General features: G+C 37.9%; 1 protein-coding gene across 1 annotated transcript; it reads right to left on the bottom strand.

Annotated features, from left to right (window-relative positions):
* Positions 1-6,304: 6,304 nt before the first annotated feature.
* LOC103507434 (serine/threonine-protein kinase VRK1-like) lies at positions 6,305-14,373 on the bottom strand. The gene is made up of 4 exons (XM_008471905.1): positions 14,283-14,373; positions 7,692-7,885; positions 7,071-7,171; positions 6,305-6,317 (listed from the first exon to the last, which is right to left on the bottom strand). The coding sequence occupies exons 1-4, from the start codon at positions 14,371-14,373 to the stop codon at positions 6,305-6,307; spliced, it is 399 nt and encodes a 132-aa protein (XP_008470127.1).
* Between the last annotated feature and the right edge of the window lie 11,144 nt (positions 14,374-25,517).

Here is a 25,517-nt window from a genome sequence, read left to right as displayed (position 1 = left end):
AAAAGCACCAAATGGAATCCAGTCAATTATACGTACAAATTTCGTTGGTACCTAGGTACTTATTGGTGGAGATATCTACACCTACAGCACCACATACTGTCTGTATGTTATTGATATTCAAGTAATGTTATTAGTGGAGATAGTCTGATTCAATTTTATACGCCAGGAGTGTCATTGGTGAAAAGTTCTAGAACTTCCCAGTCATTAGTAGCGAATCTCTAGTCCCAAGCTGGCGTTCCCATAGAAGGACTTATCCAAACCTGGTCGACCTATATATCAAATTAAAGATCTTTTTACCAGGAACACGAATGTGGTGGTGCAAATTTTGTCCAGAAAACCAAAAAGCCTGGTGAAAGGTGAAAGAAAGGCATGTTTCGCATGTCCCGGCACGCGCAGAGCTTCGTCCTATAGCTCTTGACGTTCGCGCGCTTTCCGGCACGCTTCAACCGTTCTCCTCATGACATCAGAAATAACCTTATCCAAGGTGAAAGAATTTTATTTTATTTATTATGGGACTGGTTGCTCCTCTCCCAAGAGAGTATGCAATTAACACTGCGACCTCTGTAGATCTATTGTGACCAGTATTTTTTCCCCTGCCCAAGCTGCTATACCCTGGCCTTGATGGAACCTAGAAGTACCCTCATTGGTATATTTCAACCTCCCCAGTTTCTCTAAAATTCACCTGTAGCACCTCTAAAGAGTCTGCACACTCAGGTTTATTCCAGAGAAAATCTGTGAGTTCATCTACTATCCCATTAAGAGGATACCAAGAGGTGCCTAGGCCAGAGAGCTACTTGGGGCCCCCGAACTGAAGGGGTCTAATGAGGGATGAGGGGTTTGATAGGTCTGTTATCCCAAGGCCTTGATGTAACCTAGAAGTACCCTCACTGGTATATTTCAACCTCCCCAGTTTCTCTAAAATTCACCTGTAGCACCTCTAAAGAGTCTGCACACTCAGGTTTATTCTAGAGAAAATCTGTGAGTTCATCTACTATCCCATTAAGAGGATACCAAGAGGTGTCATCGAGGCCAGAGAGCTAGTTCAGGGCCCCTAAATCGTAGGGGTCTGATGAGGGATATTCAGGTACATAATTATGTCGTTGTACCCTACTTCCTGAGACGGACTTGACCATAGTCCCATTCAGGTACCCTCAAAAGAGCCAGTGTTATTGTCTGTGGCTTGACAGGGCTGGTTTTGTCTCAGTTTTACGTCCTCCAGCGAGACAATAATCCTGTACTTCGGAATACAGGAAATCCCTCTCTCCCTCAGATCCTCCTTTCCTTTTTCTCCTCCTCCTTCTTCTCCTTCTCCTTCTCCTTCTCCTCCATCTCCTCCTCCTTCTCCTCATCCTTCTCCTCCTCCTCCTTCTCCTTCTCCTCCTCCTTCTCCTCCTCCTCCTTCTCCTTCTCCTTCTCCTCCTCCTTTTTTCCGTTCTTTATAAGAGAAAACACTTTAATAGCATTTTCCTCCATTAGACCTTTCTTTCTTTTTCTATATTATTGCAAGTAAATAAATATAAATATAATCCACCCTTTCTCCCCCATTTTTTCTGGAGGAAGAAGGAGGTGGAGGAGAAGAAAAAGAAGAACGGGTAGGAGGAGGAGGAGGAGGAGGAGGAGGAGAATATCCCTTATTTTTTTTTTCTTAAGATCCCACTTCTTGAATTTTGTTTATATTGAAACTTCGGGCTTTTTTTTTTTTTTTTAAAATCCCCCTTCTTGAATTTTTTTTTTTTTGAAACTTCGGGGGTTTTTTTTTTTTTTTTTTTTTTTGCAACAAATGCTACTGACAAATGCAAGTGATGGAGGAAAAAAATAACATGAAAACATGTAGCGTAATGATTTTATGATTTTGTTTTATGGGCACAACATTAGTTTTACTGCGTCAATTGGGATGTTATTATAAGTAGGTAATTTTACAAGGAAAAAAAAAGGAAAGAAATTTAATAAAAACAAACAGGATTAAGATGTCCCCTTTACTAGGTGAAAAGAAAAAAAAAAAATGGGAAAATTGGGAATGGGAATTCTGACATCTCCACTAATTTCAATTATTTTCTTCTTCCTTGTTCGTAGTAGTGTTCTTTCTCTTCATCCTTGGAACCAGGATATATCTCTCAAGACTTCAAGAGCCTTATTGGAAGTGAGACAGGTAACTAATACATGGACAGATAGTTAGCTTTTTTTACAATCCAAAAAATTTAATTTTTTACAAAGTCGTTCTTTGAAATCAAGATCTTGGCATGTAACAAAAAAAAAGTCAACAACCAAGTCAGTAACAAATCCATACCATTTCTCACCAAGAAGCCATAGAACTCCAGTGTGCTGTGGCAGATTTATTGACTAAATCCACACTGAATTCTTCAGAACTACAGCTTACAAAACGATATAATTATAATAATAATCACTATAATAGAGATATCAAAACTCCATTAAAAATTCTAAACCCATATTTTTTTCTCCTCAGACCTTATTATAATGGCTTTTCTCACGACAAACGATAGGACTTAGCCAGTGCAGGACGGTCGAATAAATCAGGCCATAGCTCACCAGATAAAGGGGTCGAAGGACGCGACTATAAACATGTCGAGACGTAATAAAACGATCAGTGGCGTATAACGAACGTCAAATTTAATTTCACAAGTGAGCTGGACATTGGGACTTTGACGAACAAGGTAATAGGAAAATTGGTAGTTTTGCCATCTCCACTAATGATTTGAACCAAACATACCTAATAATAAAATTATTTATTGTGATGGTGTAGTGGTTTGACCCAGAAAGGAGGGGTGGGACATGTTATGAAAACTTGTTTTTACTGCCTCTGTTTTAGCATGTTCATCATGATCATCGCTTTGTATTTAGAGTACTAACAGCTTCATTACATGGCCTTTATGATCAGCCTAATTTTTTTAAACCATAAACTTTTCTTTATGCTTATGTAGGTATTTTATGCCTACCTAATCTTTTGTTTTATGCCTACAAACTTATACACTCTTTGATGCATATTAACTTACCGTTCTGAGGATAGACAGTGAACAGTGAAAAAGGCATTCTGAGAGGGAGAGTACGGAGTACTAAAAGTTCCTCTCCCCTTTAGGTCGCTTTAACATCTACATAAAGCAGATCATGAGAGACATGAACGTGACAACATACTAGGTACGACCTGAAGAGGAAAGCAGAAGATCGAGAATCATGGCGTACTACTGCAAACCAGCCCCTCGGCTGTTAACCAATGATGATGAACAGTGACAGTAGGTTGTTCGATCTATAGCCTAAAAGTTTAAATAACTACAGGTATAAATTTGATTTTAAGTATTTTTCATTTTTTAAAAGGCCTAATTATGAACCTTATGAACCAACCTGAAAAGTCGATGTTTTCGTCAGTTGTTCAAGTTTCAAGGCACAGTGGGCTTACTCCACTCTCTTCACCTAGATTTGACCGTTCGTTGAACGTACTGTGACTGGAGCGTGATCTGAATGGATAGTGGAAATCAAGCTAAGAAGCTTTCTCCTATGAAGAAGAGCTTCCCACTTTCCAGTCTCGACGGTATAATGGCTCCACAGATGACTTATTAAGATTCCTAGGAAGTTACTTGTTCTATTCTACCGAGATGCCTATCTATGTAGGTACCTATTCTATTCCGTTTGATTGAGCGATTACATGACCAAAGAGACGATTTTAAGTCTTATCGTCCCGAAAGCAAGGAAAGAATTAAAACAGAATAATAGAACACCAGTCCTTTCGGAAATTGAACCTCTGACCTAGCGGTTACCAGGCGGTTACAACCTATAGTTAAGACACTCCACTGGTGTTAAGGTAAACCTGAATTACCTCCTCTTCTTCAGGATTTCAAGACGTGTTTCTCGATATTTATTTTCGTTAATGTTCATAATGTATTTATTTACATAATGTATTTATTAATGTTCATTCGATAACTTAATAATTTCACGGTGCTGGAATGGGTTGTGTTGTGTAAAGTGTGATCTTAGATAACTCTTACTGGGTCCGTCTTAAGGCGCGTTTTACCTGGAATTCATCCAGTGCCAGTGTCCTTTGTGACGCAGCCATCCAGGTGTTGACCACGCTTAACTTCGCTCAACTCTAGTGCGTTCTTTCGGATCTCGCTGACATGGAATACAATTTTCTGGGAATCAACTTTGTATACTGAAAAGTCTCGGAATAAGCTCCTTTTTTTAGGTAATTGAATTCAAAATTCCAACATGCTATTAAGGCTCAGGCTCAGAGGGCAGCTTACCAAATCTCAAATTATTCCAATTTTATCTGCTACAGGTACCTACTTATTATCCGCTTTGCAGAGGATTCATGAAATAACTTGTGGTTAAGCAGACTTTCCCACTTTGTCTCACGAGGGTGCATGAGTGCACCTCGAACTCCAAGCACAGAGCCGAAAAAACTTCGACCCCGCCGGGAATCGAACCCGGGACCTCCGGTGTGCAAGCCTAGTGTGATATCCACTCGGCCACGGAGGTTGCCCGTTCCGCAGAAGATATATTAACCCGTTATCAACCGAGAGGACACAAACGTGAAACCTAATAATAGACCCATTAGTTCTAGTCTATAAATTACCCTCCCCAACAACTCGATAAGTTAGGAGTGCATTGCATGTAACTTAATTGAGTTATCAATAACTTCGCAGACAAAATTGCAAGATTGTTAGTTTTGAAGAGGGTCTTCCTCTTTCTTGTCATTGCTGTCATGCAGTGCTGGGAAAGGGGAATGTGATTTGAGGAATGACTTTTGGATGGGTTCATGGGTAACCCAAACAAATCCTAAAACTTGCAGACTTGCAATTTCATTATTCTTCTGCCCTTGAAATACATAAATATGCAACTAATAAGTTCTGCTTCAACTTCTACATAACTTAAGAAGTAGTTGGAATGAGGATGTTGTATGCATACCTCAGAAATTCTATAAAAGACAATTTAGGAAGAGGAAGAAGAAGAACTACCAGACGATGCTGCAAAGCGAGAACAAGAAAAACGTGAAAGACAAAATAGGAAAAAACATCTTGGATATAAACGAACATAAAGAATTCATAAAATATGTTCACCAAGAGCTTGCTAGAGAATAGAGATGCTTTTAATCAAAATTCCAACAGCGTAGCACAATAGAAACGAGGTGGAGAAGAGGGGAACAAAAGAACAGACAGCAGGGTAAGAAGAAGAATTCGAGGAAGAGGGATAAGAATTAAAGAAACTAAAGGAAAAAACGAGCAAAAAGAGGGAATGGAGGGAAAAGGAGTTAAGAAGCAGGAAAAGAATGTGAGGAGCAAAGGAAGAAGTAGAAGAGCTTTCTCAAGAACGTGGAAAACAGAAGAAAAGAACACAGAACAAGAGGTAAGAAGAATTCGTGATAAGAAAGAACTAGGTGGAGAGGAAGTAGAAGAAGGACTCGATAAGTTAGGAGTGCGTTGCATGTAACTTAATTGAGTTATCAATAACTTCGCCCGAGAGAGAGAGAGAGAGAGAGAGAGAAAGCATAAATTCATGGTAGAGAGAGTGAGAGAGCATAACAGCATAACATGCTCTCTACTGCCGTGGATATTACCCTTTTCTCTTTCTTCTTCTATTATACAAGATACGTAGAGAAAGAAGCACCTTAAAAAAATAAATAAATATACACACATTTACAAGATTTGTTCCCTTTCTCTCTCTCTCTCTCTCTCTAGCTCTTTCTCGCGCTCTCCCGACGCTCACTGTTGATTTATTAGGGCCATCTAACAGCAGCCATAACGACAGTTGCCATGGTAACAGCCAATAGAATCTAAGTATTATCGCCCTTTCAATGTTTCTATTTTTTTATTTTTATCTCCCGGGGGTTTTTTTTCTTTTTCTACTTCGCCTTTTCTTTTTCTCATTCTTAATCTTTTGAAGGAAAAAAGAATATTGTTTCTTTTTTTTTTTCTTGGATTTTTTCCTTCTTCTTTTTTTAAGGAAAAAATCGGGTAAAAATTACAGCGAAAATGAAAATTTCAAAGGGATTTTCGTTATCTTTTTGCGGGAGGAAGATTGCAGTAAATTCCCTATGAAGATGGTTTATCTTTGTATAAAAGTTGGATCTTTTCATCGGTTAGGTACCTATTGTCTTCTATTGCACATCATTTATGACTTTGTCTATTGGATCGAAAACAGAGCTAGAGAAAATCAGGGAAAGCCACCAGGTGATTGTCCAGATGGTCACTCATCCGGATACCAACCAGGTGCAACGTTGCTTAACTTCAATGATCCATTAGGAGCTCGTACATTCAACGTGCCATCGTTGCTGGCTACCAGTCATTTTAGATGGTTACAGTAAGAATCTGAAAAAACACAAAATACACAATTTTATTAATTAATTGCGAACTGATAGGAGTAAGCAATTGGACTGCTGCATTTCTCACGCAGAGAATATCTCTTGCGATTCAGCATGGGAACTCTGCAGCGGCTATGGGAACACTGCCAATGGGCAATGGGCTCGTCGTTAGATGAGATGTTTTATATATTGAGTTGATTGTTTTAAATACATATTTAACTATTGGACAGCATTAGGCAGAAAAGAACCATCCATAAGGGGAATTGCCTTATGGATGGTGGTTCTTTTCTGCTTTTAATGCTGTCCAATTCGCTTGAGAATCCGTCATTCCATTTTGCTTGATAGGGGTTTAAAGTCACTGATATGGGTATAGCTAAGGTTTTTCGTCAACCGACGCAACACCTATGAAGTATGAAGTCTATATTAAATTACTTTCATTACTAGTATAGCTCCGCTATACTGTAGTAATAGAAAGTAAAAATTAATTAGGTATGTAAAAATATCTAATCTCAGGAGCTACCTTACCTAACTTAGAGAGAGAGAGAGAGAGAGAGAGAGAGAGAGAGAGAGCGAGCGAGCATAAATTCATGGTAGAGTGAGTGAGAGAGCATAACATGCTCTCTACTGCCGTGGATATTACCCTTTTTTCTTTCTTCTTCTATTATACAAGATACGTAGAGAAAGAAGCACCTTAAAAAAATAAATAAATACACACATTTACAAGATTTGTTCCCTTTCTCTCTCTCTCTCTCTCTCTAGCTCTTTCTCGCGCTCTCCAGGTGGACACCCTAGCACCAGGTTCGATGCTTTCATATCGTTATGCACGTAGCCGTGAGAGTGAATGTACTCTAGAATGTCAATCTGAAAATAAAAATGGAGAAAATGGAAGTCATTGAATGGGACACTGTTAGTAATGCACTTACTTGCCATGCAAAAGCTCTTGCTTTAAATGCCCTGATTCCTGATTGAAACAAAGAAACAAAAGAAATCTCATATTTGATTGCAAATGTTTCAACAAGTTCTTTCTTGTTGTGTTTTTGTGTTGACCCAGCACCTACATGGGAAGTATTGTCTCTTCTGGCCCATCTGATGAGAGACATGCTACGAGATGGCCATGACACAGAACAAAATAAGTCTAATGTAGCAGTTGTTTTGTTGTTATGAAATAAAAATGATGATGAAATACACATCTTTTTTATTATTGGGAAGAGAGACAAACAAAACCCTTAAACAGAGTTTTAGCTCAGGAGAATGATTGTCTTGTTTATTCTTTTAAAATGTGTACTTACAATATAGTAACACAAAGTAAATGCAGTCTTGGGATGGAATCGCCTTCCAAACTCGTATAAAACTAAGTTACGAGTTACAGTGTTATACTTACAATATAGTAACACAAAGTAAATGCAGTCTTGGGATGGAAGCGTCTTCCAAACTCATAGAATTTCTTCTGAACATCACACCCGTAGCGTGGTAGTACGAGGAATCTCAACTTCTCGTGAAAGAAGTGAGAACCAAAGCTGACCAGATGTGGCATTCCTAGGACAGTCTGCTTGTAATGCTCCTTCCATTCATTCACTAGAATATGAAACAAACACAGGGAAATGGAAAAATTAAACATGGAACACAGATGGGAAAAATGTTAAGATTAAACAAATATAGAGCCAGCCTAGTTAACTTGGAGGGTAGTGTGTCTGCCTTGTAAGTGCTAGGCCCCAGGTTCAATTCTTATGTCATGACATCCTGAACAGATAATGTTTGCTCTCAGAATGGCTATCTTTCCCCTCTTCCTGTCTTTCTTCTCTCTTCGATTTTGGGACAATAAGACTGTGGCAGTTGCAGATCCTTCTATCAAACCTCTTGAGAAAAAAAAAGTAATAACACTAATACATAATAATGTATACAGGGTGGTCGGAATTTTTTTCAGAATACGCAAATCATAGATCCAGAAGGTCAATACAAGACTTTTTTACTCTATGAACATATGTCCTAAAATGCTTCCTAACCAAGATATCAATCAAAAGCCGTTATCATAAATCCAGAAAGAAGTGAGAACCAAAGCTGACCAGATGTGGCATTCCTAGGACAGTCTGCTTGTAATGCTCCTTCCATTCATTCACTAGAACATGAAACAAACACAGGGAAATGTAAATATTAAACATGGAACACACATGGGAAAAATGTTAAGATTAAACAAATATAGAGCCAGCCTAGTTAACTTGGAGAGTAGTGCATCTGCCCTGTAAGTGCTAGGCCCCAGGTTCAATTCTCATGACATCCTGAACAGATAATGTTTGCTCTCAGAATGGCTATCTTTCCCCTCTTCCTGTCTTTCTTCTCTCTTCGATCAAACCTGTTGAGAAAAAAAAAAGTAATAATACTAATACATAATTAACATAATAATGTATACAGGGTGGTCGGAATTTTTTTCAGAATACGCAAACCATAGATCCAGGAGGTCAATACAAGACTTTTTTACTCTATGAACATATGTCCTAAAATGCTTCCTAACCAAGATATCGATCAAAAGCTGTTATCATAAATCCGTGCCTGTGGAGCTTTGGGTATGCTAATTTAATTTTATTCAAGCCAGAATGCTCAAAATTCACTACACCAGAGTTGAGCAGGGCCACTACACAGGCTTTGTTTCAATCCAAGATCAACTGTCTTCCTACAAGAGAACTTGTCCCAATATCTCGGTTTTATTATTAGATGTACGGCCTCCGACTGTTTTATTTTCATTCCAACCTCCTAAATAAAAGGTGAGTAGGTATCATTAGTAAGAAAAATAGAGCAAACCGAACTTTTGCACTTTTTGCTCGATATCTCGGTTAGGAAGCATTTTAGGGCATATGTTCATATACATAGAGTAAAAAAGTCTTGTATTGACCTTGTATTGATCTATGGTTTGAGTATTCTAAAAGATAAAATCCGCCCCGGGCGGGAATCGAACCCGCGGCCTAGCGCTTACAAGGCAGACGCACTACCAATTAAGCTAACTAGGCTGGCTGTATGGGATTACTAGATTCGTAGAATCTATGAAGTTGTCTCCGGACGGGAATTGAGCCCGCTATATAACGCTTACAAGATAAACGCTCTCTCTACCCTCCATGCTAACTGAATTGGCATGGCAATGTCGAGGATAACCGTCTGGGCCCAAGTTTTGTCCATTAGGGTATTAATGTCAACCATTTACACTCAGATCATCTGTCAGACTGAAATCCTCGGCACATGTGTGGGGGAAAAAGCTTCTCAGACGGTCTGATAGACCTGTCTCAAGGTTTTTCTGCCAATTTCGTTCTGTCAACAGACCTAGGTCTGTCAGACGTTCTGATCGTCATCTCAGTGGTGAGTATTAAAGTATGGTATAAGATAATAGCCGATTCATAGGCCTCAGTTAATATATTAAACCCCCAGCAAAAAAAAAGATTAGAAAGTTTTTCTTGTCATAGTAGGATAAGGCTACCTTAATACCTAACTTAACCCAAAAATTTAGTAGGTTAGTCATCAAATTTCACGCTAAATTGGTTTCTCGATATTCTCAACATAAAATTAAGTTATTAGGTTCCAAAATGGTAAAAGATATTCCCATCGATTGGATTCAACTGATGGTGAAAAAATGGTGAGTCAGTCCTTAATTTAATTGTAAATCAAAAGGTTCGAGTCTCCCCGCTGGTAAAGGAATTATTTTAGAAATTAAAATTTAATTGGGTCATAAATAAACTGTGAAAGAACGCCATGGGACAAGAGGACATTGTGTAAATGGGAAGAGAATGGAAAAAAAAAGAGTTAAGATTGTTTTTTTAATGCGTTTTGTATAGAGTTTTAAAGACAATTTTTTAAACCATTTCATTTTCCACGAATTCAGGGCCTTTGTTGTTGATTTAAAACATACGAAATTTCATTTTTAGACATCACATCATACGCCGATGTGTTGAAAAAAATTTCAGATACCTCCCAAGCTAACTAAGATAGATAATTTTTTTTTTTTTACTTTCATGTAGATTATAGAATTGTTAACAGATGTGGAATGTAGAAAATAGAAGCCAATTTGAAAACCGAGGGTCCCTAAAAACCACATAATTCATATCTAGATCACACTAAATCGCTATAAAAAATAGGAAAACCTAATAGAAAACTCGTTTGGCCAGCAGAAAAAAAGTAGAATTATTAGCATTAGTTTGTTGTCTTAATGCTAATCGCAAGTAAAGACACCTTGCCATTTAGCTGGCCTACCATGTCCTTTGATGGGTTATTGAACAATATTGAGCCAATTTACTGAGTCATTTAACCCCGATGACCCTGAGTTAATGGACTGACTGTACCTCTCTTTTGTGTCTTGCCGTTTCTTCAAAAAATTTCAAAGTTCCATGTTTGTATTGTTTGCTGTAAGACAAACGATCCCATGATCTCATTCGCAAAGAAAGTATCTGCAAAAAAGTAGAGCTAGAAAGTAAAGAAATTTAGAAAAAAAACCAACTTGATTAAAAAGCTGATAGAAAATCAGTAAAAAGGAAGGGAAAAAATGTCCATTATTACAGGATAACGGACATGGGACAAAATGTCTGACCACAAATGCATTACCGCACAGACAATGAGATCTTAATTAAAAACTGCATCCTGCACATGCACAATTTACGAGTATGCAGTTGATATGCATTTTTTTTATTTTATTGAATTAAATGTGCTATGAACACGTATAGTAGTAAATATATAAATACAAATGTGCTATGAACACGTTTTTTAATAATCTGTGTGGACTTGAATATTATGGGACCCTTGCTGTCCATTTTGCTTGAGGGTTGTTCTCACTCTCACACTTCTCACGAAATAAAGCTGTCTGTCACAAGTACGAACGCCATTTATTAACATGTTAAAGAGCCCTATCGAGGGATTAGAGCCCTGAAAAAAGCTGGAACAGGGCAAAGAAGTCTTATAGTAGAATAGTCCTTTAGAAACCATAGTTTCGAACATGTACCCATTCTTGGAAGATGATTAAACAAGAAACAATCTCTCCTTTTAATGGTAGATCCTTTTTTGTATTTCCAGAATTTGTGAAGATCGAAAACTCAGAATACCGAAACTTCCTAACTTAAAAAAAAAAAAAAAAAAAAATAGCCTGATTCGTGATTATTATTAATATAATAATTACCTACCTAATGATCTTGACAATTTTTACTCGGATAGGTATTTAGGGTAAATATCGAAATTTTTGACCAGGTTGCTTGATTTACTGGGTAAATTTTTATGTTTGCCTCAAAAGAAAAGGAATCCAAGGAACATTTTGAATGGAAACGAACAAAACAAATGCCAAGTAGAAGGAGGAATAAAAGAGAATGAAATAGGAGAAATGAACAAGAATGAATGAAAATAATGAAGCAGGCAACATATCATTTCTTGGCACAAAAAAAAAAAGAATAAATACCTCCCTCAAAATATGTAGATATTACAAAAACCATTAGTAGAATTCCTAAACTATAATAAACATAGTAATATTTTGGCAAACACATTATGTCTGTAGGAAGACATAGATCAAAGTAATGTCCCCATCCATCACAACATTCAAAAAATTTCATTAAGAAGAAGAAGAAGAAGAAGAAGAAAAATGTTTAAATGTCAAAAGCATACCCATTTTGTGGGGACGTTCTTTTCATCTTGATTTATTGGGTGGGAGTTGGGGAGTGCATTCTGACAGTCATGTCAGTGTCGCACGCTCTAAAAGACCTCCCCAAAATAACATAACTCGTAAATTTTTCAAGACAGCTTTTCGGCGGGAGAGAAGTTGCTTTCAAGGAAACTATAAAACTATAATGAAACAGTTAGGTAGTGTTCTTGTACGTTTTAGGGAAACATCTGCTTTAGAACTAGGTATTTTTAGCAGATGAATTTTGTGTAGGTACCTATATGATAGAGCTCTAAAAGGGAAAGAGACTAAAAAAAGAGTATTGGGAATATAGAATAGAGAAATAAGTAAATATTAGAAAAGTAAACAAAATCATTCATCATGTAGATATATACGTATTATAGGGTTTGGGTAAGTCTAGTATCGTCGATTGTCGAAATTCTTGACTTGTACAAGAAGAAATAGCAAAAGAATATTAGAATAACATCGAAAATTAGGAGACAGAGAGAGAGAGAGAGAGAGAAAGGAAGAAAGAAAGATCCAACCAACAAACAACAATAAAATAATTAAAAGCAATAAAAACCTTCCACAATTCTCACAACTTGTCTATTTGACACAAAGTGTGCTAACAAGCCGTCATAAAACCATTAGGGCAATAAAAACACATTCGAGTGGCCCATAAAGTCATAAAAAAAATCTCAATAGCTTCCCAAATAGTGGTGACAAGACAAACACCCTTTAACCTTGTCGACACAGAGGGCAAATTCAGTGGCTGAAATGATAGTGCTGAGGTGGCGATAAAATGCTGGTTTTATGAGGAGGAGGAGGAGGAGGAGGAGGAGGAGGAGGAGGAGTATATGAACGAGAAGAAGGATATGGAGGAATAGATGGAGTTGGAGACGAAGGAAGAGGTGGAGAAGGAAATGGGGAGACGGTCGAAAAAGCACGAGTAGACAAAATTGCAAGATTGTTAGTTTTGAAGAGGGTCTTCCTCTTTCTTGTCATTGCTGTCATGCAGTGCTGGGAAAGGGGAATGTGACTTGAGGAATGACTTTTGGATGGGTTCATGGGTAACCCAAACAAATCCTAAAACTTGCAGACTTGCACTTTCATTATTCTTCTGCCCTTGAAATACATCTCTTGCATTGTGATTTGTAAATGTCAATACATAAATATGCAACTAATAAGTTCTGCTTGAACTTCTACATAACTTAAGAAGTAGTTGGAATGAGGATGTTATATGCATACCTCAGAAATTCTATAAAAGACAATTTAGGAAGAAGAAGGAGAAGAAGAAGAACCACCAGACGATGCTGCAAAGCGAGAACAAGAAAAACGTGAAAGACAAAATAGGAAAAAACATCTTGGGTAGAAACGAACATAAAGAATTCATAAAATATGTTCACCAAGAGCTTGCTAGAGAATAGAGATGCTTTTAATCAAAATTCCAACAGCGTAGCACAATAGAAACGAGGTGGAGAAGAGGGGAACAAAAGAACAGACAGCAGGGTAAGAAGAAGAATTCGAAGAAGAGGGATAAGAATTAAAGAAACTAAAGGAAAAACACAAGAAAAAAGAGGGAATGGAGGGAAAAGGAGTTAAGGAGCAGGAAAAGAATGTGAGGAGCAAAGGAAGAAGTAGAAGAGCTTTCTCAAGAACGTGGAAAACAGAAGAACACAGAACAAGAGGTAAGAAGAATTCGTGATAAGAAAGAACTAGGTGGAGAGGAAGTAGAAGACATTGAAGAAGAAGGTAAAGGAAAAAATAAGAGAAGTAGAAGAAAGAAAGGAAGGCTGCAGCAATAATAAAAGACGTTTTACAGGGACTTGAAAACGTGATGGTGTCTACTGATGAAGCGAAAGCGGCTCTTGAAATTGTTGACCCGTGGTTTTCTAACTAAAAAGTTGCTGGTTCGATAGCAGGGAGATTATAGAATGGTGGTATGAGTGTGTTTGAGAGATCTACCGAGATTGGAGCGGGAGGTAAGCGAACGTCAAGAGTTCGAAAATATTTTGCGTTTATTCGTCCAAAAAACAGCTATAATACCGTTGTTAAAAAGTAAGCATAATATCGCCCTAGTACTCCTGGAAGACTTTTCCCTCGATTAAGCTGATTGGAGGTACAGAAAATGGTATGTCGGTTAATTCCCAGAGACTATTTTATTTGGTTGCTATAAAGGTGTGTCCACACATTGTCGGCGGCCGTCGATCGGCCGTCAATCAATGTGAATTTATTGTGAATCGATGTCGATCGACGGCCGGTCGACTATGTGTGGACACACCTTAATAGACACAGGCCGTCTATTTTCTCTTTCTTGAAATATTTTCAACATGCTTCTAGTGTTCTCTTTACCAGCCTCACCATTATGGTTAGTATTATTATAAGCATCATTACCAACGCCATCAGTAATAGCAGCAATATTGCTGAGGGAAGTTTTGCCCATATTGCTTTCCTTCATCGACTGATGACGATTTAGGAGCGATACGTGATTGGAAAAATGTGCTGCCATTTCAACTTCTTCTATTGTCAAAGGAATTTTTTGTTTAATTTTGAAGCGTTATTGGATATTGGGAAAAGAACAAAAGCGGCTGAATAGATTGGGTAGTCAAAACATTAGAGATACCTACTTACTACATACCTAATACCTATGGTGAAAGATATTTGATTCTAAAAAATTTCAGCTCTTAATGATGGGCAGCTCCTTTTTCAGCTCCTAAATTATTCCACTTTCTCATTTCATTCTTTGGTCTCATTTGCCAGACCAGGTCTGACCACACTTTTCGAAAGGATCTCTAGATATTCTTGTCCCTTTCAACTTCTACTGTTCTTGGTGTCATTGAACCTAAACAATAAAACAATTCTCTCAAGGGATTAATTCTCTTAAAAACACCTCAACTTTCGTTTGTCTTTAGAACTAGAAAAAGCTCAAATTTCAAACACAGCTAAATAGTGTTTAGACTGTTTAGTTTGCATTTACAAACCTCATTGTTTTCAAACATCTTGAGAACAGTATCAACATTTGAAAGTTTAATATTTTTAATCTTTTTCAAGAGAAAATGCTCACCACCAACTATACAACTGTCTAATGGGTTTTTTATTCCAAAAAATAAATTGTTCTTTGAGGGAAAGAGATAAGACTTTTTTTCTAATTTGCCAAAAAGCTTTTTAACGTTTTGAAATAGTTACGTTTTTCATAGAGCTTTCAAGAATGCTTCGATTTAGGAGCGATACGTGATTGGAAAAATGTGCTGCCATTTCAACTTCTTCTATTGTCAAAGGAATTTTTTGTTTAATTTTGAAGCGCTATTGGATATTGGGAAAAGAACAAAAGCGGCTGAATAGATTAGGTAGTCAAAACATTAGAGATACTTACTACATACCTATGGTGAAAGATATTTGATTCTAAAAAATTTCAGCTATCAATGGTTGACAGCTCTTATTTCAGCTCTTAAATAATACCACTTTCTGATTTCACCCCTTGTTCTCTTTTACCAGACCAAGTCTGACCACACTTTTCGAAAGAATCTCTAGATAGATATTCTAGTCACTTTCATTTAATTTCTAGGTGTCGTTGAACCTGAACAATAAAACGATATACTCAAGGGATTAATTCTCTTAAAAACACCCCAACTTTCGTTTGTCTTTAGAACTAGAAAAAGCTCAAATTTCAAACACAGCTAAATAGTGTTTAGACTGTTTGGTTTGCATTTACAAACCTCATTGTTTTCAAACATCTTGAGAACAGTATCAACATTTGAAAGTTTAATATTTTTAATCTTTTTCAAGAGAAAATGCTCACCACCAACTATACAACTGTCTAATGGGTTTTTTATTCCAAAAAATAAATTGTTCTTTGAGGGAAAGAGATAAGACTTTTTTTCTAATTTGCCAAAAAGCTTTTTAACGTTTTGAAATAGTTACGTTTTTCATAGAGCTTTCAAGAATGCTTCTGTTTCTGCTTTATTCGATTAAAGTGCAGTGTGTACTGTTAGCATTAGTTTGTTGTCTTAATGCTAATCGCAAGTAAAGACACCTTGCCATTTAGCTGGCCTACCATGTCCTTTGATGGGTTATTGAATAATATTGAGCCAATTTACTGAGCCATTTAACCCCGATGACCCTGAGTTAATGGACTGACTGTACCTTTCTTTTGAGTCTTGCCGTTTCTTCAAAAAATTTCAAAGTTCTATGTATTGTTTGCTGTAAGACAAACGATCCCATGATCTCGTTCGCAAAGAAAGTATCTGCAAAAAAGTATCAGCTAGAAAGTAAAGAAATTTAGAAAAAAATAAATTGAATCTGAGAAAAGTTTCTAATAGACAACAATAACATCGTAATGTCATTCATGAGGCAAAGTTCAAACACATTAAAGTCAATGGAGCGTTATCAAACAAAGATAATGTTAGAGGAAATCTATAGAAAACGAAAGAGACAAGGAAGACGAAATAAAGGCTATAGAAAGAAAATAAAAGGTTTAAAAACATTTTGAAATGTACATTGGTATATTCCAATTCTAGGTTTAAATCATGTAAATTTAAAAGGAGGTCACAAAATTTTTAAGGATTTTCTTTGTAATGGATTAAATTCTTTGAATCCAGCTTCCTTCGATTCAGAAAATCTGAGCCTTTTTCTAAGAAAGAAAGAGTGAAAAAGTCTTGTGCTGTCCAGAAATCCATTCCTAACTTTTTCTTATCTTACTTCTTTATGTAGGACAAAAAGCACATTTTATCCGATAAAACAAACCAACTGGCAAGAGAACTCAATAAATTGTGATAAGCCTATTGGTAATTACTTTTTGATATCTAATAAAGTAATTAGACGATAAGTCTTTTGCTTTCTCGGCTTATCGATCTAATTTATGACTGGAATGAGTAAAAAAAAAAGAAGAAAATGGAGGCGTTATCAGCCCTTTTTGAGAGCTCAGGGTGCCCCAGGGTCAACAGCTAATTATGAGAGGGTGGCCTGAAGATAATGAAAATCACTGCTTTATAATACCCACCTACATGAAGTGACGTTATGGCTTTAGCTTTAACGATTTGTGATGGCAAATTCACAAAATTATGGTCAGTTCAATCGGATATCTAAAAATGTTCAATTGACTATTTGTCACTCGTCCTGAACCGCAGAGGACCTTCCTAAGCACTTGACTTGAGGGTGTACGAGCAATTTTGGAGAGGTTGATTGTCGCCAGAGTAGCCGATAGTAGCCAAAACCAAATGTCAGCCCAAAGCAATCACCCTAGTTAGCGCTGATTGAGAGGCTGACGAAAAACGCCGACACGGGAGAAGGCGAAGAAGAAGAAGAAGAAGAAGGAGAAGATCGTAAGAATAGACCTTCATGTTCTAATGGGGCTTTATTGCTTTAAATAAGACCCTCTCTTTGTCCTTTCTTTTTTTCTCCTTTCCAATTCAAACCTCATTCCCGACCAAGATTATGTAATATGTAAAGAAGAAGACGAGAGAAGAAGAAGAAGAAGAAGAAGAAGAAGAAGAAAAAAGTAAAAAACAACTTCTTGTTTTTTAATAAAGATAAATCACATTTATGACTTAATATTTCTTTTAGATGGAAAAAAAACCTCTCCTGATATCATATTTTAAATCTAATTTATGACTGGAAAGAGTTTAAAAAAAAAAAAAATGGTGGAGGCGTTATCAGCCCTCTTTGAGAGTTCAGGGTGCCCAGGGTCAACAGCTAATTATGAGAGGGTGCCCTGAAGATAGGGAAAATCACTGCTTTATAATACCTACCTACGGCTTTAGCTTTACCGATTTCTGATGGAAAAGAAAAGGAAATCACATCTCTGATGATCTCTAAAAATGTTCAAGTGACTATTTGATGAGGTAACCATTAAAAGGACTTCATCTGATGTGTAAGTACCTACGAGAAATTTTTGTAAGGTTGACTGTATGTTTGGTGAGCTTCAACATTTTTTGTCTTCTTTCTCTCTCTCTCTCTCTCTCTCTCTCTCTCTCGCTCGCTCTCTCTTTCTCTCTCTTAAAAATCAAATCTCATTCCTAATACATTTTACAGACATAAGAAGATGAAAAAGAAGAAGAAGGAGAAGAAGAAAACAACTTCTTGTTTTTTAATAACGATAAATCACATTTATGACTTAATATTTCTTTTAGATGAAAAAAAAAACCTCTCCTGATATCATATTTTAGGATTTAAACCCACGAAACAACGTTCCTTGTATTTATTTTTAAATTCAAAATGGCGGTAAAAAAGAGATAACCCAGAGAAAAAACGAGAAGAGAGAGAGAGAGAAATAAAGATAAGTAATGTTTATCTCTAAGGCAATATGAATAAGAACCTACATACGACCAGAGAGAGAGAGAGAGAAAGAGGGAGAGAGAGAGAGAGAGAAGAAAAAAAGAAACTACAAGTTTAATACCACTTTCCTTCTCTCTCTCTCTCTCTCTTCTCCTTGTTTTATCCCCTCCCCCCTCAACCAGAGGGTATCTTCTCTTCCTCACGCTTTCTACCTAACCCCTTTGTCGCAGTACAACTTGCGAGTTTTGAGTATGGGAGGCAGGATTTTGCTATGTGAAACATCCTTTGAAATTTAAAGTGTTTACGGTCGGCAGCCCAAATGTAGGACACGTGATTGGTCTGGTTTGGTTGTTGGTCCCCCTGTGATTATACCTACTGAAATTAAATGTACATGTTATTTCACTAAAGAAAGAAATCAAAGAATGCCAGTAGAAGAGCAGGCGATCAGAGCAATGTTAAGATTAAAAAAAATCTTCAACATCCTCCAAAAAAGGTATTTGGGTTCAAAATCCTTCATGGGCACAAATACCTAAATGTCCTTCATTTTCAGCCCTTACCCTAACAATCGTGTTAATCCTGTCCATATTTTTCCCATTTCCCCCTCCCCCCTGGAACTCTCCCTGTCCACCATTAAAAACAGCTTTATACCTCCCCCCTTTAAACTGTCCTCTCCCCACCTCTTCGGCTTCTCCTACCACTCTCTCCCTTTCTATGTCCCCGTTTCCCCTCCTCTAATGAGAAGGAGGTGGAAGATAGGCCTTTCTCTAGCTCCTTAAACAGTAATCTCTTTTTTCCCCGTCTCTTCCCCCCTCTCTTTCTCTCTCTTTCCCCTCCTCCCCCTCCTCCTTCCCCTCTCTTTCCCCCCCTCTCTCTCTCTCCCTCCTTCCCCTCCTCCTCAGTGTTTCTTTCTGGAGGTCTACTGGGAAATTAAAAACTTTTATTAAGAGAGAAGAATTTTCCCTTTTTTCTGCTATTTTTTCTAAAAGTTTTTTTTTTTTTTTTCTTGCTTTCTCAAATGGTTTAGGTGAGTTGGTTTTGAGCTTTCGGGTGTTCTGACTAAAAAGTTGGTACTTTTAAGTATATTTTTTTCTTAAAGTACGAGTTGATTGATATCTGTATCTATTTTGACTGATCAAGTGATCATCAATTATTCAGCATTACCTTTACTTCAGCATACTGAGGTGTGGGTCCCTTATCTTTTTTTATTAAAAATAGTAGATGTTTCAACAGGTCTTTAGTTATTTTTTGCCAGTCCATTTGTTTTGGCATTATATCTGAACGGTTTGTCTATTTTTGACTAAATTTGACAAATACGGTTAACATCTAAACATCTAAAGAATTGGATTTGCTCAGAATTTGGGCCTATGGGGTACAAAAGGCCTTTTTTAAGTGAGATTTTTACTATACTGAGCCAGTAGTTTAAGCTTATATGAAACTAAACCCAAAACATGATTTCTCGGTTCTCACACACTTAAGTGCATTCTTCACACATTGTGCGATATCCTTCTCAAAGTGTCTCTCCTTTTTTTTTCTCCACACCCAGCAGCTTTATCAGTGCCCATAATTTTTCCGGAGAAAGAAAAAGAAAAGGAGGAGAAAGAAAAAAAAAAAGATAACAAGCAGGGTCCGTCCCTCCGGGAATTTTTCAGCCCGTAGTGATTAGAGAAAATCAGTTCTCTCCAAGATTTCGCCTTCCTCTCTCGCCCCCCTCCCATCGCTCTACAGGAGGAAGAAAATGGAAGAGGAGAAAAGGAAGAAGAAAAGAAGGAGGTGAATAAGGAGGAGAAGAAGAAGAAGGCAGAAGAAGAAGAAGAAGAAGAAGAAGAAGAAGAAGAAGAAGAAGAAAGAGGATTACAAAGAGGAGAAGGGACAATCTCGGCCCTCCTCCTCAAAAAAGCCCCTCTCCTAAAGACCTAATGGATCTCCAAGGACCTAGCCCCCATTTATCCTCTCCCCATTTTGACCATTGTGTCACATTTCAGCCCCTTTTAATCGCCTTTAAAGCGGTCATTTACGAAGTCCATTACAGAGCAATTAGAATCCCCGCGCTTTAATTTCGACGACCGTCGAGGGCAGTTTCATTAAGTTGTTCCGAAAGTTGGTACACTTCAAAGGATCTAATGGAGGAGTTCTTTTGTCCATAATGGGGTCTGGGAATTTTAGGGGAACTCCAATTTAAAGGAAATTTTTTTAAGAGCTTTTTTTGTTTGATCAGTACATCAAGCTGCTGACTCTTTAGTCGCCCAGGACGGGAATCGAACCGGTGACCTAGCACTTACAAGGCAGGCTGTGACTGCCCTCACCCAAACATCTCGTAGAGATAGGAAGAGAATGAGACTAAACATAATGAAAGAGAGAGATAGAAGAAGTGTGACATTTATGATATCTGAAAAAAGGAGAGGAAAGTTTAATAACCAGAGAGAGAGAGAAAGGTTTTACATTGAAAATCATACATAATCCAACATAATGAAAGAGAGAGATAGAAGAAGTGTGACATTTATGATATCTGAAAAAAGGAGAGGAAAGTTTAATAACCAGAGAGAGAGAGAGAGAGAGAGAGAGAGAGGGAGAGAGGGAGAAAGGTTTTACATTGAAAATCATACATTATCCGATGGACGAGTAAGTATTATGGGCTTTAGAACATCCATTCTGATATACAGGGTGTTCTAAATAAATGGTTCACCCCTTTTTAACCTGATATTACAGTTAAAGTGTCCCTTCAACAACATAAAATTCTGACAAAACATATTGCCCTTTAGTGAGTTTCAACTAAGCCCTGTTGTTGATCAAACGAAGTGAATTCTCAGTTTGAATTCGACGCGATTTTGCATTTAGCTTGTCTTCTTGTTTGTTCCACCATGACTTCTAAACCGGTTAGTATGATTTTGACAAAAATTTGAGGAAATTTTCGGGATTTAGTAGGTACCAGAGTTCACCGAACTACTAGTCAATAATGCAGAATTCGACGCGATTTTGCATTTAGCTTGTCTTCTTGTTTGTTCCACCATGACTTCTAAACCGGTTAGTATGATTTTGACAAAAATTTGGGCCCCTTAGAGGAAATTTTCCGGATTTAGTAGGTACCAGAGTTCACCGAACTACTAGTCAATAATGCAGAAAAAAAATTCTAGTATATCACAAAGTATCACACAATCACAAGCATATAAAATATCACAAGAATGAATCATCAGAACATCACCCAGTAGGTTTAATATTCACATATCCTCACGCGTAATAAAAAAAGGGTAAAGGCCAACGGTAGGGGTAGGTGGGGCGGAAAAACGGACATTTCCCCTCCACTTCCTTCTCCCCTCCTCTCCCCTCTTCTCTTTCCTTCCCTTTCTCCCCCTCAGGCTTAAGTTATGTGCTCAATAAACAGCAATTTTCATATTATCTCGTCCGCTTTCTAAGCCGGACCTAAAGCTGCCCCCTGCAGGATGAGAGGGGAGGGGGGGAAGAGGAGTTACAGGAGGGGAGGAAATGAGGTGTTAAGGGGGAGAAGGGAGGGAAGAGGAGATTTTGACCCTCTCGGGTTCGGAATTTTCATTCAAATATTTTTCCCTTCCCAGGGATTCCTGATTGTAGAAGGGAGAAAAAGGGAAGAAGAAGGGATTGATAGAGGACAAAATGGGAGCGAAGAGGGAGGGAAAGGAAAGAGAAAGTAGAGAAGAGAGAGGACGAGAATTCGGAGGAGATAGAGAATGTGGAAATGAAGGAAGAGAGGGAGGCGGAGAAGGAGGAAGAATTAGATGAAGAAGAGAAAGGTAAAACAGAAGGAGAAGTAGAAATCGATGCAACAAGAAGAGGAGGAGAACCATATGCAAGGGAAAAGCGATAGGTATGTAACCTGGAAGGAAGAGGACAAAGAGAAAGAACAGGAAAGAATAGAAAGAGAAGAGAAGCTGCAATAGGAGGAGGCAGCGAAAATGAAAAAGTATAGGAAGGACAGGAGAAGGATTTGGAGAGAAAGAAAAATAAAGATGAAGAGAAAGAGGCTGAAAACAAGGAGAAAGGAAGAGAACCTAAAAAGAGAAGGAGAAAAGAGCAAGGAAGAGGAGTCGGAGAAGAAAGAGAAAACAAGAGAAGAACGGAATAAAAATATAACAGGGCGAGGAATAGAACGAAAAGATTAAAAAACCAACAGCCCAAAGGAAAAGAGTACATGTTGATGAAGAATTTTTGCCTGAATTTTGTAACAGGTTATGCCCAGAAGTTATACAAACAGTAGAAAAGAAAAACAACAAAATTAAAAACGAAATATTAGACAGAAATATAACTTTAGAAGAATTTGAATTTGCCATAGACCACAACAAGAATACGGCCACTCCAACAGACTGAAAGCAAAAAGAAAAAACATGCCAATGTTAAGGTGGATTTGAAGTCAAAGGAAGAGATTTGGCTATGAGTTTCCTAGTCTACAATCCCACAGGTTGCAAATGTGCTTGGCTGCTTTCAAGATCGACAACACCTTTAAAAGCATCTTGTTCGTGGACATTACAAGTTACACTATGAACACAAACAATCCAAAAGAAATAACCTACTTTAAATATGTGAGGCCATGTTAGACTTGCCACCAATTCAATTGATGTTGAGGACTTTGGGGACAGATACGCTTTCCTTCTCTTCGCTGTCGGCTTGTGGCGTGTCTTTGGGTTTGGCTGTCAGTTTCTTCCGCGAAGGTTCACCTGTAAAGAAGAGATTGAATGGCTTGAAATACCTAGTCAACCTAGTGTAATTCGATACAAAAAAGTTCAATACTAATAATTTCAAGTTCCGCTTTCCTTCTCTTCGCTGTCGGCTTGTGGCGTGTCTTTGGGTTTGGCTGTCAGTTTCTTCCGCGAAGGTTCACCTGTAAAGAAGAGGTTGAATAGCTTGAAATACCTAGTCAACCTAGTGTAATTCGATACAAAAAAGTTCAATACTAATAATTTCAAGTTTAATGCTAATGAAGTAAGCAGTGATAACACGTTGAATGTTATCAGTTTCCAATGGGGGACAGCTTTTAGATAATTAGACAAGAATCGAAATTGCTGTCTCGCATAGGGTTAGGGAGAATTGCCTGTCAACACCGGCCTAAATGAGAGAGCAAGAGGGGGCCTTGTAGCTTCCAGCCTAACCTAGAAATTTTCGACATCCATAAGAGGCCGATTTCGGTCCTACTTTTACCCAAGTTCTAATAAGGTCTAACAAATTAAATTGAAAATAACCAACAACTTCAAGTTCTCAGCTCTTTAACAGTAAAAAGACCTAAATCGTGTTGTGCTGGCTTTTCCCGGCCCCTCTCGTAGATTCGTAGAAGCTCAACCCGTCCTTTGGGGCTGACCGGCCCCTACACCTAGGCCTCAGTTTGGGCTTTTTGTGTGTCCGGCCCCTCTCAGGCTGGCTAAAGTTGATGTGAGGAGGCTGATAGCTTGTCGCCAAATGAAGGGTAAAACTTCAGTCCATAAATCCTTAGCATTTGTTGTTACACAGTGATAACCTAGAAATTTTCGACATCCATAAGAGGCCGATTTCGGTCCTACTTTTACCCAAGTTCTAATAAGGTCTAACAAATTAAATTGAAGATAACCAACAACTTCAAGTTCTCAGCTCTTTAACAGTAAAAAGACCTATTTTTTTACCTACGGTAATAATCTGGGGACTTTTAGGAGCCACATGTTCAGAGTGGTAATCTCACAGATGGGTACAGGATTTCGGCGACAGTTATTTACCTCTCTTGTAAAATCAATTGAACGGGAATTAAGATTCTACAGTAGATAGATTAAAGGGATTACAATAATACGAAAAGGAAAAACTTACCATTTTAATTAGAGTTATTCACACTGTTTCATTCACTTTCTTTTGCACATTTCAGTGGAATGGAGGACGGAAAGGAACGTGATCACGTGAACGTGAACGGTTTGTTGTTAGGAAAAGAAATCCAAAGAGAAATGATCTTGTATACGTTTTTGTGCTCGTTGTTATTTCAAAGCGTTCGAACCGAAAAGGTATGCGACCATTTTGAAAAATTATGCACACAATTTTTCCAAGTCCAAACCGTTTTATCAAATCAAAAGCAGGAAAAATAAATCAAATATTGAATAATTTAACCCATTGTGACATTTTTGATCAATAAAAAGGTATATTAAAAAAAAAACTGATCTAACCCGCTTGAAAAATTACGAAGCCCATAACACATGTTTCAAACAGTGTTGCCGATGGTGCAGGTACTTGTGCATTATGCACAAAAGTCACGTTCGTCTACAAAGGAGCCCTTAGACGTTCAATCATTTTATTCCCCTTTTCAGCCCATAGACGCTCAATAAAAATGTTTCTGGTCCCTACCTCCATCGAGCACTGGTGCTTTCAATCCATTGCTAACGCCTAAGAAAAAGTCAGAAAAAAGACATGTCTTAGCTTGTGAACTAAACTTTAAATACTATTTAAAACGGACCAATCAATGTGGGCCAGCCTAGTTAGCTTAGTTGGTAGCGCGTCTGCCTTGTAAGCGCTAGGCCGCGGGTTCGATTCCCGCCCGGGGCGGATTTTATCCTGATGGGATAAAATGTTCATTCTCGGAACGGCTGGCTTTCTCCTATCATGTCTTCCTTCTCTCTTCGATTTCGGGACGATAAGACCACAGCAGTTACAGTTCCCTCTGTCAAATCTCTTGAAAAAAAAAAAAAGAACAGCCAGCCTAGTTAGCTTGGTTGGTAGCGCGTTAGATTCCCCCCGATTTTATCCTGAAGAAGTAAGGTTCGTGTTCGGAACGGCTGCCATGGGTTTCTCCTATCCTGTCTTCCTTCGATTTCGGTACTACAAGACCCTAGCAGTTACAGTTCCCTCTATTAAAACTCTTAAAAAAAAGTCAGAGGAAGCCAGCGGCCATAGCACGTTGAAAAGTACGAGTGATAATTTCGAAAGAAGTGTGAAATTTTCGTTAGTTCTGGATATCAAACCCGGTACGTTCTGCATGACAAGCAAGCGTGATATCGTCACCGCCAAATAGGTAACGTAGGTTGGTACCTAAGAATAACACTACAAGTTTGGGTACCTACCTAAAAAAAGATAAAGGTCTTCTTCCCATGTTCAGATGGGGTCGGCGTTTGTCGTCGGCCTGTTAACCAGCTCTTTATTATCACGAATACAATCACATGAAAATAATAATAGCCAGTGATTCCCAAAGTGCCATAGCTTCCTTGACATCAACAGAATGGAGAAGCTTAAACAATGAAACAATCCTCGAAGCTAAAAAATACTACAAGAAATTAGTTGAATGTGGGAATGAAATAACGATTTTGTGGGTTCCAGGGCACCAGGGAATCCCAGGTAATG

The sequence above is a fragment of the Diaphorina citri genome, unplaced genomic scaffold (genome assembly GCF_000475195.1).
Source record: "Diaphorina citri unplaced genomic scaffold, Diaci psyllid genome assembly version 1.1 scaffold313, whole genome shotgun sequence".
In the NCBI taxonomy this organism is placed as follows: Eukaryota; Metazoa; Arthropoda; class Insecta; order Hemiptera; family Psyllidae; genus Diaphorina; species Diaphorina citri.
This window is presented reverse-complemented; position numbering and strand designations above follow the sequence as displayed.